Source organism: Schistocerca nitens, chromosome 1, assembly GCF_023898315.1.
Source record: "Schistocerca nitens isolate TAMUIC-IGC-003100 chromosome 1, iqSchNite1.1, whole genome shotgun sequence".
Classification (NCBI taxonomy): domain Eukaryota; kingdom Metazoa; phylum Arthropoda; class Insecta; order Orthoptera; family Acrididae; genus Schistocerca; species Schistocerca nitens.
Genome location: NC_064614.1, coordinates 1008390437 through 1008409852, shown reverse-complemented (window position 1 = coordinate 1008409852; position 19416 = coordinate 1008390437). Strand labels below are relative to the sequence as shown.

General features: G+C 38.6%; 1 protein-coding gene across 1 annotated transcript in view; it reads right to left on the bottom strand.

Moving 5' to 3' along the window:
* The window catches only part of LOC126195589 (pseudouridylate synthase 1 homolog), a 95128-nt gene extending 76371 nt beyond the window's left edge, over positions 1-18757 (bottom strand). The window contains exons 1-2 of the mRNA XM_049934217.1: positions 18639-18757; positions 14981-15206 (exon numbers count right to left, since the gene is read on the bottom strand). Coding sequence (XP_049790174.1) covers positions 14981-15206; positions 18639-18693 — 281 coding nt within the window. The 5' untranslated portion in view covers positions 18694-18757. The remainder of the gene's footprint in view (positions 1-14980; positions 15207-18638) is intronic.
* Positions 18758-19416: the final 659 nt, after the last annotated feature.

Below are 19416 nucleotides of genomic sequence, written 5' to 3'. Positions count from 1 at the left end.
AACAAATTTACAAAGCTTTCTGTGCAAGAGGTTATGTCGCCTGGCAACAATGTTTCTAATTGTAATTCTTCAACAAGTGCAACATCAAAGAAGCTCTCACCATTTCAAGAGAGTTACAACAAATTTACTGTAAGTCACAAGGGGTGCAGTAACATTATTATAAATTTGAGAATATTATCAGATGTAATTTCTAAATTTGTACAATGTATACAGTGTGGTGAGTCACAGAGTGTGAAAATTTGTGAGAGTGCCAGTGGGAGAATGGGCCTAGCAACTGCTTTGGATTTAATTTGCACTAAATGCTCAGCTGTGATTTCATTTATGAGTTCTTCAAAACCAGATGCAAGTGGCCCTTATGTAATCAATACTAGATTAGTTTATGCCTTACGATCCATTGGCAAGTGCGTGGCTGCAGGGAGAACATTTTTGTTCAGTGATGAACTTACATCAACCACCAAATAAATTTGAAAAACTGACTGAAATATTAGAGAAAGCTGTATGTGAGGTCAGCGAGGAAAGCATGAAACTGGATGGATGTTTGGATATTGTAGTTGCACTTGATGGAAGTTGGCAGAAAAGAGGACATACTTCTCTGAATGGAGTAGTGACTGCCACGAGTGTAAACAACAGTAAAATGTTAGATGTGGAGGTAATGTCTAAATATTGCAAATGTTGTAAAGTCAATGAACATAAAGAACACAACTGTGTGGCTAATTTTAGAGGAACAAGTGGTGGTACGGAAGTTCATGGAGTATAACTCTAAGCCATATGGAGATGCCATTATTAGCAAAATAGAATGTGTAGTCCATGTTCAAAAACGTTTGGGAACAAGGCTGAGAAAACTAACTGTTGATATGAGAGGAAAAGAATTAGAAGATGGAAAATTGTTGACCGGACAGAGTCGGTTAACTAAAACTGAAATAGAAACTTGCATGTATACTATGGGCAGGCAATTAGGAGAAATAAAGAAAATCTGGAGGTAATGAAGAGAGACATTTGGGCCTTATTCTTCCATAAGTCCTCTACTGTCATGGATCGTGTCCATCAGGAGAAAATTCGTGGTGGAAATACAATATCTTATTCTCACCAGCATTCTCTTCCTGCTGCCGTTATTACAGCAATTAAACCTATTTTCAGAGACTTCGCTCATCCTGACCTTCTAAGGAATTGTCTGCATGGCCTTCTTAAAACTGTATTTGTATTTGTAGGCAAGCATACAATGAAACTAGGACTTCATGATGCTGTTATTACATTCAATTGTGGTAATATTGGAAAGTATTGGGTACTGAAAAAGCTGGGAATTAATCCTGGTGAAAATATGATCGCTGAGCTGCAACAATGCAATAAAATGAGGCTAGCAGATGCAGACAGGTCTGCATCTAATATGGCCAAGAAAACAAGACAAACATCCAGGAAGGTAAAAAAAAAAGAAGCTGGAAGACCTGCTAGAGGCCAAAGAAGGGACATCATATGAAGCAGGACAGTTTTAATTAACTGAAAGTAACAAATTTAAAAAGTTTTTTCTTTAAAGTCAATTTTCTGCCAACTAAAATTTTCCATACATATGACCCATTATATCAGAAACTATCATAGATGAATCAATGAAATTTTCAGAGACTCTGCATAACATAAAAAGCCACCTCTGGTACTCCTTTCATCAATATTCCCCCCTTATGAAGTCCACAAAAAATATTTTCTGCAGAAAAACTTAACATTTTATGTTAATAAATTTAAAAAAGTATTTCTTAAAAACTATAAAATGGATAAAATAGATTTTAGTACAGTTGACTCTATTAGCATCATGTAACATACAGTAAAAATATTAAGGTCCTGCATCAAATAGTTTTTTTCAGAAATGGGTCAAATACTTGCCTAAATTAACACGGGCTAGATAGGCAGGATCTAGTCCCCTTAAAATGCAGAGGGAACAGGATGTGAATGTGCAGCCCGTTGGTGATGAGCACAACCCAGGGCAAGCAGTAGATGCTAGCCAAGGAGAATGCAAAGATCCTATGGATGAGCTCTTAAATCAAATAAAACTTTTGATGAATACCATAGCTAGTTTAGCTTCAGAACAGTCTCACATGTCTGCTATTCAAATGACTATGTCTGCTACTCAAGCGAATATGTCAGCTGCGCAGATGGCTATTTCTGCAAATGTAGGAGCCATAGCTATGGAACAGGCAAATATAGTGGCTAAAGTAACAAATCTGAAGTTTCTTTAACAAATCTGACTGCCACTGTGAGCAATTTAGTTACAGAACAGGCAGAGTTAGCTGAGAAAGTGAAGGATATAACCAATAAAGTGAATGAACTGCCCACAATGGGTAGATTTTGTTGAAGTATTAGCTGATGTGAGTACTTCGACAAATGAACAGATAGAAATCAGGAAAGAAATAACTAGTATGAAGCAAACCCATGAACAATTTCTGATCAAAATAAACAGTGTAAACAGTGAAATTGAAACCGTGCGGAGGGGAGACAGCAAACGGTAGAAGTATAGGTATAAAACCTGGCCTCAACAGTAACAGAAATAGCGTCTGGATGTGAAGGGTGAATGGAATGAAAGTTCCAAGAAAAAACCCAGCAGTTTAAGCAAAGATTAGACAACTGTGATATTGTCTGTTGTTTGGTATCTAGGAAGATAGAGAATATAGAGAGTGAAGGTCTACCGTTACCTCGCCAAATAGGTCACAAGTTTAAGGACGTTCACGAGCAGATAGGAACTGAGTTCCAAAGTTGGAAAGGAAAAGTTACACAGAATTTGCAAACGTGCACTCAAAGGATAGAAGAACTGCATGGATACAAGCCCAAACAAACAGATGTATGGAAGTAATTCACCTATGAGTGATTATACCAGATCTATCATGGAAGAGAAAATGTTAAAGCATAGGCAATTCCAAAAAAAATTTTCCCGAGAAGTCGACATTAAATCCTGTCGTATTTATCACACAATTCAGTGGAGTGTTACCACCAGCTTGGTCTGATCAACAGAAAATTGAATATATATCAGGTTACATTAAAAGTGGTGGTAGTCTGTGCGTGACTGATGTAATACACAAGTGTCACACCTAAGAACAATTTGAGTAGACATTCCTCAATAATACTGGTCAAGAGGCATTCAGGAGAGATTGAAAAAGGAAGTACATAACCCTTCTCTTACCGAAACGGGAACTTAAGGAGATACTTCAAAAAATATTTGAACAAAGCAAGATGTTGAGATCAACCAATAGATCACAAAAATATGATAATGATCATCAAAGCTCAGTTTCTGATGGAGATCAGGGAAAAACTGCTGCATGTTTCAGAAGATATTCTGGAAAAAGTCATGTCTGCAGTAGATTCAATCAATTTGTTATAGGGGGAAGAAAGAGGAAGAAATAATTACAATAAATCCTATCAAATGGAAAATAGGCAGACAGTTTAAAACAGTAATAACAGAAGAAAGAATGTAAGACAAATGGATAATTTTCATCAAAGCAATAGAAATAATGGTTATAACAATGGAGAAACTGTATGGAACAGCAGAATAACAGAAGCAATTATGAGCCGAACAGAAACGGACAGAAGCGATTTGAAAGGAGGTACAATTCTGTATATAATGACTGTAGAAACTCAGGGCAAAGTAATCAAACCATATAAGAAGTGAGGCCAAGGCCAACAAATAAACAAGCATTGTGAGAACAACCACCGGTCGTAGTTGAAGCAACCGATGACATCAATGGACAGGTTAGACCGGGCAACTGAAACTGTATCTGACCGGATTACGCCCCAGAGGTAATGGGATGCAAGCAATCACCTGTAAAATTTTTTAGGTACAATGATGGAATGAGGACCATTGAGGAGTTAACAGAAGACGTAAATCCTGGGGAATAAAATTATAATAAAGTGCCAATATCAGCGATCTGTGCCGAAATATTAGACATGACTATCAGAGTAATCTTGGATACCAGAGCTGCGATAAATGTGATCTCCAATAATTTATTTGAACAGCTACCCCAGAAGACAGAGTTACTGACATTGCCAATACGAAACTGTAAATCACTGGAGCCATCAATACTCACCTGCAACCAGTCTTGATACAGACTTTGCTAGACGTAAGAATAGGAAATACAGCGATAAGCTGCATGATACAAGTAATTTAAAAATTAATAGAAGATTGTATCATCGGGTTAGAGACTATGAGGGAGAAGGACTTAAAAACAGACTTCTCGTCCAGTAAAGTCAGTTTTTGTGATAATAGGGAAATGGCACAAGTTGATCTGATCAAGGAAGAAAGGAGCATTGGAAATTACTATCCTGGGCATAGTATTAAGCTCATTAGAAAAGAAAGGAGATGTAAACATACAGAAGAAGTAAAGGAAAGCAAGATACTCGGGACAGCAGAACAAATGGAAGAAAAGGCTTTGCTGATGGATTGGAAAATGGACAAAATGATCAATTGGTAGATCTTTTGGAGAAATATATCCAGGTTTTTCAAGAAAAGCCAGGAATTATTAAGGGATTTACGTGCCATTTGGAGGTGTTTCCTCATGGGGTGTATTGTAATAAATCATATAAGTGCTATTAAGGATTTTTCCTCACCTAGGGATAAGAAACAACTTAAGGCATTTTTGGGTTTAGCCTCATTTTTCTGACAATTCATAGAAAACGAAGTTATGAATGCAGAGTCATTAGTAAATTTGCTAAGAAAGAATGTTTCCTGGCAATGGACAAATGGCTATCAGTATGCATTTGAGAAAATCAAATACGCTATGGTAAATGTGAAATTTTTGCATCATCCAGATATGGACTTAGATTTTTGCTTGATGACGGATTCTTCAAATGTTGGATTAGGATCTTCTCTTTTCCAAATTAAGACAATTAATGGGCAACTCTAGTTCTGCCCGATAGCTTTTGCAAGTAGAGTATTGTCGAGTTGTGAAAGAGTACACAAGATGCGTTCCATAAGTAATGCGACCAAATTCATAAAAAATCATTTATTGAATATATTCGTACAAGTAATCAATTTTTTTTTTAAATCACACCCTCTTGCATGGATACACTTCTGGAGGTGGTGTTTCCATGCCTGGAAGACATCCTGGAATGCCTGGAATGTCCTTTAGAGCTGATGTAACATGCGCCTGGATGCTTTCGACCATGTCCCAATGTTTTCCTTTCATGACTCCTTTTAACTGAGGAAACAAAAAAAGAAGTCAGCAGGAGCCAGGTCAGGACTGTAGGGAGGCTGGGGAACCAATGGGGGTCTTGGTCCTGGCCAGGAAGTCGTTGACAATGAAGGCGCTGTGACTCGGCGCGTTGTCAAGGTGAACTTTTCCATGTGTCCTTGATGTCGCTTTGGCAGCGCAAGATCCTCCTTTTCAGTCTTTTGTGCACTTACAAGTAGAAAGCTGAGTTCACTGTCGTCCCAGTAGGAACGAACTCGTGGTGGACAATGTCTCTGATGTCAAAGAAGACAATGAGCATGGTTTTGATACTGGACTTGCTCATGAGTGCCTTCTTGGGATGGGGTGGCAATGGTGTGTGCCACTCTGAACTCTGCCTTTTTGTCTCAGGGTCATACTCAGAATCCACGACTCATCACCAGTGATAACTGAGTTTAAAAAATGAGGATCATTTTCACACATTTCCAACATTTCTCGGAAACAAAGCACTCGCATGTGCTTGTGTTCATTGGTCAACACTTTTGGGACGAGTTTGGCACACACCTTTCTCGTGTTCAAATCTTCAGTCACAATGTGGAAAACGGTTGTTTTTGACATGTTCAGAGTTTGTGCTATCATTTGAAGGCTCAGCCGTCTGTCAGAGTTCAAACAATCGTGCACACGTGTCACATTTTCGTCGACTCATGCGGCTGATGGCCGCCCACTGCGAGATTCATCGCTGACCTCCTCTCGGCCCTCTATGAACGACTTGTGCCATCGGAAAACTTGTGATTTGGAGAAGCAATCAGTCCCAAAGGCATGCTGAAGTAATGGAAATGTTTCGGTGGCGGACTTCTGAAGTTCAACGCAAAATTTTATAGCGTACTGTTGCTCTACAGGATTATCCATTGTGCTATGTTACATAAACTCAAAATGGAGTTGACGGAAACGCACATCCTGACTCTCCGGCAGCTCACAGCCGAATGAGACAAAAAGCGTTTTGAAGCTAACACCCGCGACCACAAATCCCAGCCGGTTACAACACGCTGTGGTGTACTGTTGCTTCAGAAAAAAAATTGGTCACATTACTTATGGAACGCACTCTGTATACCATGACTGAGCTGGAAGCATTAGCTGTAGTTTGGGCTTTCAAGAAGTTCCATTATTCCTCATACGGGGCACAAACAATAGTCTATTGTGATCACCAAGCCCTCAACTTCTTGCAGTTGTGCAAGGTGCTCACACCGAGATTATTACGGTGGTTCAATGGTGTTACAGGAGTATTGATTTCACGTATGATATATTAAAGGAAAGAACAATCCAACTGTAGATACCCTATCTAGGCTGCCAGAAGGATTAGAGGAGGATGTAGATACACTGTCTGTCAGCTTCTTGGATGTATAAGGGGCGTTCAAAAAGCAACGAGCTGCAGGCATAATTACAGAAACCAATTCCTGTATGTTAGCAGTGACACAAGGCAGTTAATGGCTGTCTCATAAAATTCCCAGGGCTGTGATGTTGACCAGTTCCGCACGTACAGATGGACGTCGTCGTACACACAAGTTCAGGAAAGGTTATCCTGTCATTCTTCTTTGACCAAGATGGCCCCCTTCTGATTTACTTCCTGCAGCATGGGACAACAGTGAATGCCCAGTGTTACTCTCAAACCTTGACCACCCTTCGCCAAGTGATCAAATCAAAACGAGAAGGTAATCTCATCCGTGGGGTCATTCTGCTCCACTCCTGCACAAATTCAAATGGGAGCTTCTCGCCCACCCTTCATACAGTCTCCCTGTGATTACGCCATTTTTGGTCTCCATAAAAAGGCTCTGAGGGGCAAACAATTCTCCTCGGATGACAATGTCCATCTGTACATGCGGAACTGGTCGACATTGCAGCGCCGGGAATTTTATGAGACAGCCATTCACCCCCTTGTGTCACAGTGGGAAAAGTGTTTCAACAGCCAGGGTAAATACATCTAACATACAGGTACTGGTTTCTGTAATTATGCCTCCAGCTCATTTCTTCTATAACACGCCTTATATTTACAAAACATGTGAAGTTATATCCAATGAAAACCATAACAAGTAAAACCATCTTAAGAAAATTATTGCTGGAATATAAACTGCAAGTAAGGAAACCACAAGCTATTTATCAGATAATAGCAGTAATTGTACCTCATATACCTGGAGGAACACAGTGGAGCAAAATGGAATTAAACAAATACTAACATCATCAAGATATAATCCACAAGCGAGCCGAACTGAGAGTGTTTTTCACAAGCTAAATCGATTTATGAGGACATATTGTCCAAATAATCTTAACATGGTGGATAGAATACCGCTTACTCAATGCGTTTCACACCAGAGGAATTAATGTTTCAAAAGGAACAAAGGAATGAGTGGGTGAATAATCTATCAAAGATGCCACATGATAAGCCCACTTGGGAAGAAAAGATTAAGTTGGCTTTAGCGAAGATGGCCGAAATGGCCAGAAAGAGAAAGGTAAAATGTGACAGTAAGTTAATGAAAGTAGAAACTTTTGCTGTGGGGAATAGAATGTTGTCGCACACTCATCCACAGGCATATTTATTGAAGAAGAGGAGCAAGAAACAGCAATTGTTATTTGTTGGACCATTTGAAATCATGATTGCACATCGTGAGGCATATCTATTGGCCCACCCAGTGACGGGAAAGGTGAAGGGACTTTATCCTCACCATGATATCAAAAAGTACTATGCAAAGTGAAAATTAGAATTAGTCCAGTTTCTAGTAAATATTGTATACATTAAGGAGATTTTATGTCACTGAGTTTTTAGGTGGAGGTAGCTTTAGTTAGATATGTAAGTGTATTGATATTTGTCTTCAGCAGAACCACAGAAGGAGAGCTGATGCTGACTGTATACATTTATGTGTATATGAATAACTTTTTTGTTTATTTCCAGAACGAATTTTAATTTTGTATGTGTTCATAGTCTAGATTAAGCATAAAGAGTAATGTAGTTTATGGGCGATACTGTCAGTAATTATGGTTCATCCCATATTTTGACGGGAAATGAGTCCAAGTAGCTCTGGACATTGAACTTCACACAGTTCCCTGAGAAGTATGCTAAGGCAGAATAATTTTCTGGGGATACTAGACAACAAAGAACATGGGTGTGCATGTGATCTTGTGGTTGGCTTTACTACTATTAGGTGGACCTTTGCTATATAACCAAATTTTCAGTGCCATGTAAAAGGTAAACTAATGGTGGCTGAGATGAGTTATGTTAGATTCGGATGCTAGCGAGAAATTATCTGTATTAGTGGCTAAATGTTTGTATTACTTGAGCAAAAGACACTTCCAGTGAAGCAAGCTAAGTAATATGACACTGTACATAAGGGAATTATTTGTTGTTGTTGTGCTCTTCAGTCCAGAAGCTGATTTGATGCAGCTCTCCATGCTACTCTATCCTGTGCAAGTTTCTTCATCTCCAAATACCTACTGCAACCTACGTCCTTCTGAATCTGCTTAGTGTATTCATCTCTTGATCTCCCTCTACGATTTTAACCCTCCAATACTAAATTGGTGGTCCCTTGATGCCTCAGAACATGTCCTACCAACTGATCCCTCCTTCTACTGAAGTTGTGCCACAAATTATTCTTCTCCCCAATTCTATTCAATACCTCCTCATTAGTTACGTGATATACCCGCCTAATCTTCAGCATTCTTCTGTAGCACCTCATTTTGAATGCTTCTATTCTCTTCTCGTATAAAATAGTTATCGTCCATGTTTCACTTCCATACACGACTACACTCCTTACAAATACTTTCAGAAAAGAGTTCCTCACACTTAAATCTATACTCAATGTTAACAGATTTCTCTTCTGCAGAAATGCTTTCCTTACCATTGCCAGTCTAAATTTCATATCCTCTCTATTTCGACCATCATCAGCTATTTTGCTCCCCAAATAGCAAAACTCATCTACTACTTTTACGTGTCTCACTTCCTAATCTAATTCCCTCAGCATCACCTGATTTAATTTGACTACATTCCATTATCCTTGGTTTGCTTTTGTTGAAGTTCATCTTATATCTTCCTTTCACGACACTGTCTGTTCTGTTCAACTGCTCTTTCAGGTCCTATGCTGTTTCTGCCAGAATTACAATGTCATTGGCAAACCTCAAAGTTTCTATTTCTTGGATTTTAATTCCTACTTCAAATTTTTCTTTTGTTTCCTTTACTGCATGCTCAATATACAGATTGAATAACATCAGGGATAGGCTGCAATTTTGTCTCACTCCCTTCCCAACCACTGCTTCCCTTTCATGCCCCTCAACTCTTATAAATGCCATCTGGTATCTGAACAAATTGTAAATAGCCTTTCGCCCCCTGTATTTCACCTCTGCCACCTTCAGAATTTGAAAGAGAGAATTCCAATCAAAATTGTTTAAAGCTTTCTCTAAGTCTACAAATGCTAGAAACGTAGGTTTACCTTTCCTTAATCTATCTTCGAAGTCGTAGGCTCAGTATTGCCTCACGTGTTACAACATTTCTACAGAATCAAAACTGATCTTCCCCAAGGTCGGACTCTACCAGTTTTTCAGTTCCTCTGTAAAGAATTTGTGTTAGTATTTTGCAGCCGTGACCTATTAAACTTATTGTTCAGTTATTTTCACACCTGTCAATGCCTACTTTCTTTGGCGTTAGAATTATTACATTCTTCTTGAAGTCTGAGGGTATTTTGCCTGTCTCATACAGCTTGCTCACCAGATGGAAGAGTTTTGTCACAGCTGGCTCTCCCAAGGCTATCAGTAGTTCTAATGGAATGTTGTCTACTCCCAGGGCCTTGTTTCAACTTAGGTCTTTCAGTGCTCTATCAAATTCTTCACGCAGTATCATATCTCCCATTTCATCTTCAGCTACATCCTCTTCCATTTCCATATTGCCCTCAAGTACATCGCCCTTGTATAGACCCTTTATGTACTCCTTCCACCTCTTTGCTTTCCCTTCTTTACTTAGAACTGGTTTTCCATCTGAGCTCTTGATATCGATACAGGTGGTTATCTTGTATCCAAAGGTCTCTCTAACTTTCCTGTAGGTAGTATCTATCTTACCCCTAGTCATATATGCCTCTACATTCTTACATTTGTCCTCTAGCCATCCCTGCTTCGCCATTTTGCACTTCCTGTTGATCTCTTTTTTGAGACTTTTTTTATTTCTTTTCGCCTGCTTCATTTACTGCATTTTTATATTTTCTCCTTTCATCAATTAAATTCAGTATCTCTTCTGTTACCCAAGGATTTCTACTAGCCCTCATCTTTTTACAGACTTGAGCCTTTGCTGACTTCACTATTTCACCTCTCAAAGCTACCCATTCTTCTTCTACGGTATTTCTGTATCCTTGACTGAAATTTCTGAATTTAAATTACTATGTTCTTGTTCAGTTCTTCAAAACTAGTTATTGCAGAGAAGCTGGGTGGCGTCATCGTTATCGCACGGAAACTGGGTTCTGCAGGGTCTGCATGGTCTCAAATGATGACTCTCTCCCCCATGACTGCTACCGGGATGCGTAGTTGATGGATCGGGATCGAGTTGTCCCTCGTGGTGGACCAGGTGGTTACAGGCTCACATTGGAATCAGGAATGGAATGTGGTGGACATGAAACAGAATGACAAGTATGAGCCTTCTGACCCCTTACTCTGAATTTCTTCTTGGCCCTGAAATTGTTAGTACATTGGCATGCTAACATGTTTCTGCACTGGCATGTTAGATTAGGATCGAGTTTTTCTTTACTCAGAGTCCATATCTGCCCCTGGAAATGTCTTACAATTTAAAACCTGGTTCCTAAATCTGTGTCTTACCATTATATAATCTATTTGAAACTTTCCAGTGTCTCCAGGCCTGTTCCATGTATACAACCTTCTTTCATGATTCTTCTTGGCTACGATTAACTTATGCTCTGTGTAAAATTCTACCAAGCGGCTTACTCTTTCATTCCTTGGCCCCATTCCATATTCATCTACTACTTTTTATTCTCTTCCTCTTCCTACTATTGAATTCCAGTTCCCCATGATTATTAAATTTTCGTCTCCCTTAACTATCTGAATAATTTCTTTTATCGCATCATACATTTCTTCAATCTCTTCATCATCTGCAGATGTAGTTGGCACATGAACTTTTACTACTGTGGTAGGAGTGTCTACCTCGGCTACAATAATGCGTTCACTATGCTGTTGGTAGTAACTTACCCGCACTCCTATTTTTTTATTCATTACTAAACCTACTCCTGCATTACCCCTATTTCACTTTGTATTTACAACCCTGCATTCAACTGACCAGAAGTCTTGATCATCCTGCCATCGAACTTCACTAATTCCCACTATATCTAACATTAACCTATCCATTTCCCTTTTTGAATTTTCTAACCTACCTGCCCAATTAAGGGATCTGACATTCCATGCTCCGATCTGTAGAACGCCAGTTTTCTTTCACCTGATAACGATGTCCTCTTGAGTAGTCCCCATCCAGAGATCCAAATGGGGGACTATTTTACTTCCAGAATATTTTACCCAAGAGGACGCCATCATTATTTAACCATTCAGTAAATCTGCATGCCCTCACGAAAAATTGCAGCTGTAGTTTCCCCTTGCTTTCAGCCATTCACAGTACCAGCACAGCAAAACCGTTTTGGTTAACGTTACAAGATCAGTCAATCATCCAGAATGTCACCCCTGCAACTACTGAAATGGCTGCTGCCCTTCTTCAGGAACCATACATTTGTCTGGCCTCTAAACAGATACTCCTCCATTGTGGTTGCACCTATGGTATGGCTATCTGTGTTGCTGAGGCATGCTAGCCTCCCCACCAATGGCAAGGTCCATGGTTCATGCGGGGGGAGGGGGGAGAATATGCGACTGATTAAATTGCATATAAAGTTATTGAAATATAGGCGCAGTGTAATTGTGCATACCCACGGACAACCTGTGACTGTTGATAGGGTACAACCAATGCTCCATAATTAGGAACATTATGAGAATCCATATTGTGTTGAGAGTGATCCACACTGTAATTCGATGAAAACAGGATATAAAAACAGTGACATTTAACAGAAGTGTTTGAAATATGAAAGAATGGTGAAAAGTGAACAAAGAAAAACTCAATCTGAATCTAACATGCCAGTACAGAAACATGGTAGCACGCCAATCTACTAACAGTTTCAGGGCTAAGAAGAAATTCAGAGTAAGGAGTCAGAAGACTCAGACTTTTCATTCTGTTTCATGTCCACCACATACCATTCCTGATCTGGATGCGAGCCCATAACCACCTGGTCCACCACGAGGGACAACCCAATTCCGATCCATTGACTACACATCCCAGCAGCAGTCGTGGGGAAGAGAGTCAACATTCAAGACCAGCCTATCCTGCAGCACTCAACTTCCCTGTGAGAGCGACCAATGTCACCCAGCTTCTCTGCAATATCTAATTGTGAAAAACTGAACAAGAAGATTGTAATTTAAATTCAGAAATTTCAGTCAAGGATAATAATTACAGTACCAAAATGTGAAATGGGTATTGGAAACCAGGTTGGCTGACCTTACTCCCAGTTTTCCATGGTTTCTCGTGGAGGCTTTGCCCACATTGGGAGGTCCGAAATCTAAAAAGGCCATGGCCCTATCAATCACCTATTGTCAACAGTGTTTGGTAAATGTAGTCCAACCTGGAGTAAGGTTAGGGAACAGTACTTGATTGCAGTCATTTATGAAATTAGGCTATCAAGTGAATTTTTATGTGAAGTTAAAGTGAACACAATTCGGTTGAGAAAGTAATGCATACAGCTAGTACAGAGTGGGTTCGCGAAACATTGTAAACAAAATTTCGCTCCCATGGGGGGAGGACAATATTGAAATAACATAATGTGCAGAATATGATGCATCCGAGAGAAAACAATTGTAATTACATAGGGGAAAATTTAGGCAGAATATTTGACAGTGAAACTGCTTCAGAATACACTACTTTCAACTTACGCACTGGCCGACTGTTCATTTATATTGCTCCAGCTCCTTAGCCAACATGCACATTTTTAATCTTACCTGATAGAGAGATTGCTGTATAATATCCCTTGGCTTGTACTAGTGGTTAGGAATCGTGAATCGATCAGCTGGTCGGTTGAACGACCTTCCTATTGTTATTAGTTCAAAGTTAATATATATCATGAGGCAGTGTGTTTCGCCTGCTCAAGGAAAATATTTATTCCTTGACTTAGCATTGCTCCATGGCAAGCAAAAAACTGTAAGAAAATTCATATGTGAATGGACTTTGTTGAGAGACAGGATAAGGATAGGATGTGTATGAAGTGTGTTCAATGAAACAGTCATTGTTAGCCGCCATATTGTACAATTTGTTTCTTTTTTAATTCACAAGTGATATGTAACATTAATGTGGAGTTTACTAAGAGCCATAATACAATCTGCTGCATCTCAAAGGTAATTTCACGCGTATTTATTTTTGATCACCAGATTCTGTGATGAACTGTAATGTACGACAAGCTTGTATAGGACTTCAAACTTTTGGTGGTCGATATTTGCTGTAGAACCTGCTTCAATAACATGGTCAAAAGCATAGGGAAAGTTTTCTCTGCTAAAACGAACCCATTTCACTTGCAGACAATCATCGAATGACCAAATGTGAATGGTAGTATCCCAATTCGAGAAGATCCTACAGAAGTTTTCTTTCTCTTACATTTCAAGAATTTTACAGGCGACCATCAGAGTCGATATCTGCTTCTATACCACGAGAGTAACATTGACAGGCGACCGTCGGAGTCGGCAGCTGCTTCTACACCACGAGAGTAACTTGTCTATGTGTAGGAAAGTACATACGCTGTGGAAATAGTCAATGCCACTCGGGAAATTGATATCGTCCTTCACAGACATACAAACAGAGACACTACACACACTAGTTCAATAACAACGAGTTTAATATAGCTGTGAATCTGAACAACGTTGGTGGAAAGATTTTCACCACCTGTATTTAGTTAACAAAGAGGGGAAGTGGTGGCATAAAATTCCTGATCGTCAGACTGTGGGCTACAGTTCTGTGTCAAATTGCACACATTTTTGCATCATTTCATTAACAGAGGGTATCTGGAACTCTTGATGGTGTCAAGCTGACAGGTGGTATCGGACGCCTCCATTTACCCGCCTATTTCATATGGCTAATGGTATGATAACCTCTGGTAATTAAACGCTGTCAAGAAAAGATGCAATTACCTGTTGGAAATCAAAGTAGAAAACATGTACCCTATCTACTGCTCTCTCACAGAGTGTTTAAAAATAGCTGTTGACACAGCCTCTTGCGTTCCCATCATATCACATAGTGTGTGTTGCCAACATTGCCTCGCAAAACAAGTTAATAACTACACTACCCCTGCTAAGACTCTAAAGCCATCACACTTTTGAGATTGTCGCAATTTTGAATTTGCCTTTCAGAAGGTGACAGCAATTTTTGAGCAACTGAAAATGTTACACAGAGATAATAAATTTATTTATAAGGTAACCTGTTTGTGTGGTAAATATAGTTACCAATACAAGCAACATTCAATTCTTTCTCTTTACAATAGCTTACAACAAGGTTGCACATACTTTTATTTTCAGCTCTTTCAAACTCCCTGATTACTCTGTATTACACACTTTACCATACACTTTTACCTTATTTTTTGAGTTACTGTAGAAGTTCAAAGAGGAAGATTAGCACAATTATTACATGACTAACATCATGATTTGTGAGCATGAATAAAATAAAATTACACAAAAATATAAAAGCAATACACAACTGTATTAAGCTTAAAAATTACCTTTGCATGCCAAGGTACCCTTGTCCTGAATAAGATACCAACATTGCAACTTTTTTTCTTTTTACTCTCTCTTTCTCAGTGAGATGTCTTTTTACATTTGGTTGAGGATCATCTTCATCTAAAGCTCTCTTTCTAGTTTCCAGTGCCTCTGTCTTCTCCGTATCTGCTGCAATATGGTCACTCATCTTAAGAAATTGGTTCCAAATTCCTGACCTATTCCCTAGAACTGTTATAAATATTATGATAAGTTCATAAATTAATGAAAGCTGTTATATAGATCCAGAGCATATTATAATCAATTAGTAATATTTTGTAAAAGTTTTTGTAAAGTTCAGTGCAGAAATCCAAAGTGCAAAAGCTGAGACTCATTAGGCCAGAAGATGGTTTGGAGACAAAAAATTCTCTTTCTGTGTCAAACCACTGTGTGCACAATATTCAGACATGAGTGAATCCTAAACTGAGTACTTTGAGGTAAGGCACAAGTGGTCAGAAATACTTGTTTCAGGCACAGCAATACGAACATATGAAAAAACATTTGTAAACTGCTGCAGTTGTTCCAAACATTGATGTTGATGGAACTAGCTTCCTAAATTATACACAATCATTTTCAAGCTACTTCTGTATTGCATAAGCCACTGTATGTGTGGCAGATGGTATACAATGTAGTAGAACTGTTTTGCACCCTTTCCTTCATCACCAACAGATGGCTTGTGAAGAGAAAGACTGTTGACAGTCCCCAATTTTTCTAATTTTACCACCGTGGTCGTTATGTTAGGTGTACGTCAAAGGAAGTAATACATTTTGTTTTGGAATGTAGGCTCTTAAAACTTTTGAGTATGGCTCTCCATGCGTACAATGCGCTTCACGCTATGTCTACCACTGCAGTTTGCTAGGCATTTCACTGACATTTTCATAATTCTTTGAAATTTTTACACTAGGTTTGTACTAGGTTAGGATTCACACCATTAAACCCTACTCAAGGATTTGTGAAGCAAAAGTTTTGTAAGGCACCGTCAAATAAATCTAAGTATTAGATTAGATTGGATTCAGTTCTCATTCCACAGACCCAAAAAATGAGATGATTCTCGTGGATGTGGAAAATTTCAGATAGTATAACATAAAAAATGTAAAACATCTGAATATAATACTTACTACCCTGATCATTTGTCAAGAGATTGTCAAAATAGGTGAATACATTACAGCAAACTGGAACTGGTAATATTTACAGAATTAGTATGCTGTCAGAATGAAACATTGTTATGCACTTTTAATACATTTATCAAACACAAAATACCTAAACTTGACTGTTGTGGCCCAGTGCTGTCAAAAATTGAAATCTAACAGACATTTTCACTTAAGCTGGTCTAACAATCCCTGCTAAGATATTCATCTGTAGAGTAGGAGGAGCTGCCTATCAAAAAGTCTTTCACACTCTGTTTAAACTATGATGGAAATACGGAAGCGTCCGATCCCGCCCGTCTGCTTTGACCCATGACGTCACAAATATGGCGGAAACAAAAACACACACACACACTTTCCACAAGAAACCTAATGACACTAACGGAACAAGCGCGGGAAATAGGGTGTTTTGGGTGGGGGGCAAACTAAATATAAATAAATTTAGATGCCTTGCGTAGCTACAACGTGTAAGTGAAGACAGCCATGCATGAATACCCACCCACCTCCCCAGGGGTCGTAACCCCTGACCCCCATAGAAGATAAAGATGCTTCAGTAGCTGATTAGTGTTTCTTGTCTCTTAAAAAAAAAAAAAAAAATCTCACGGGTTAGAACGAACAGATCAGAAAGATAAATATAATAAACTAAAACAGAAATTGGAGGAAACAGATAATTAAAATAAGTAATAAGTGTTTTTAAATTTAAAAAAAAAATCTCACGAGATAGAACGAACAGATCAGAAAAGTAAATAAAATAAGATAAAACAGAACTGGAGACAGCCACACTCAAACCAAACTCCGCGCCGTCATGACATCACACACGACAACACCCTTACGTCACGGGTCAAAGCCGACGCGTGGGATCAGACGCTTCTGTCGACCCACTATGATTTATCTGAAACCAAGTTTTTAACGGTTGTTGGCAATTTGTTGAAAATGCATGTTCCTGAATATTGACTTCTTTTCAGACCAATGTAATTGACTTTAGGTCTTTGCGTACATTGTTCTTATTCCTACTATTGATGCAATGTATTGAAATATTGGTTGGAAATAGAGATATATTACTTGCAACAAATTTCATTAAGGAATAAATATACTGAGAAGCAGTGGTTAGAATACAAAGTTCCTTGAACAGGGGTCTCCATGATGATCTTGAATTTACACCACAAATGATTCTTATTGCACGCTAAAAACTTTTGCTCAGATTGATGAGATACTGCAGAATATGATCCTGTATGACATAATAAAATGTAAGTTAGCAAAGTATGCAAGTTTTTTATATTCATACATCCTACATCTGACATCATTCCCACTGCAATTACAGACTTGGTTAGGAACTTAGACAATTCTGTGGCATGTCCTTCCCAACTGAATTTATTATCAAGTTGTAATCCCAGAAATTTTAACACTGTCAACCTCTTTGATCTGCATGTCTTCATATGTTATACACATGCTGGAAGGAATCTCTTATATGTTCTGAATTGTATATAGAGGGTCTTTTCAAAGTTTAATGGCAATGAATTAGCTTTAAACCATTTATTAATGTCAGTGAAAAATTGAGTAGCAGCTATTTCTAAATCTGTACTTTACTTGCTACTTATTGCAAAGTTTGGATCATCTGCAAGCAAATCAAACTTAGCATCTGGTAATGTAACAGACGTCAGGTCATTAATGTCAACACAAAAAACAGACCCAAGATGGAACCTTGAAGAATGCAATATGTAATTAATTCACAATCTGATGAAGACTGACTGCTTACTGCACAAGGTATTTCGCAACAACACCATTTCTGTCTTCCGCATACCCATATCCATGAAGTCATTACATCTTAAATCATTCCAGAAACATACTCCTAAGATATCTGATTCTTGTGTTGTAATGATGAGTTCAACTAGAAGTACGGGACATATGTCAATATGAGTTTTGAATAAAATACAGAACAACTATCCCGTTGACATTATTTCAAAAGAAGGTTGTTCACATAAATTTCCTACGCGTAAGATAAGACTTGAAACAAAAAAATAGTAAAAATTTGCAGCTCAAACGATTACCGAAAGTTAGACAATAGACTATACAATGCGCGGTCGTGGAAATACTCTGGCGGTGGCTTTCAAATGTCACAATACAGTACACCGACCTGAGGAAACAATGTGCAATTGGAACTGTATAGAATAAAACTTAACCCAGGCAAGAAACGTGGATCCAAATCAGTGCCCGAAAAATAATTTTTGTTTGTCCTTGCAAGGCTTCGTAACTGTAAGAAAATAGAATGAAATTTGTTTTTGGACAGTTTCGGCTTTGCACAAGCACAACTGTGTTTGCTCAAAGTGGAAACTGTCAAAAACAAATTTTATTTGCAGGCACACACGGCCACAAGCGGGTGCTTCAATCTCATGATGAGAAAATAAATGTTTTTTAACATTTGTTTACAAGCCTACACAAATCTGTGACAAGAATGATCAAGGTGAAGCATATTGCTTACATAAACTTGAAAAGACGCTGTAGTACTTATGAGAAGCATAAATCATACGTAACATGTGGGTAAATACACAAACACAAAACACCACACACGCCGAATTGCTTGTCAACAAATGTGAACTATCGACATCTTGTTGACGATCGATAGCCATTCTCTCGATAGTTACTTATCCCATAGATCAAATTCATGATAAACCAGTCGATATATGTTCTACCAAGGACGTTAAAATAAAGGGAGAAGATGTTGTAGAGACTTGTTATTGGGCCCGTAAACGAGCAAACTAGTTTGTCAAATACTCTAGTGCGTAGCTGCAGATTTGACAAACTATCCTCAACACATACAAACAAAGTTTGTCGGTTTAACCTCACTCTGTAGCAGACGCTGTTCGTTTTTGTGAGTATTTTGGCTGTAGTGATAGTGACCAAAAATGCTGATGAAGCATTTCTGATATTGACTCTGGCACTGTGTTTATGTTTAGTTAACAAAGAGAAGTAAATGTACACATGAAAACCTGCTAATGGAAATGTTACACGCCAAACCTGATGATTACACCTTCATGTGTCTGGATTGTTGAACTTTTAATAACTTATTTAGAGTTACTTCGCCATCACTTAAAAATAGAATACACAAATGTAGAAAACTATTTCTTCTCTGCTTGGTTCTCTAATGGCAGTTAGCTAAATACCACGACGTGGGAATGCCAGGGCTGTTCGGAAAACAAAGCCCAATCGGACGCGAAATGGAAGCCACACTGCAAAATCCAATAAATCTTTGCACAGAT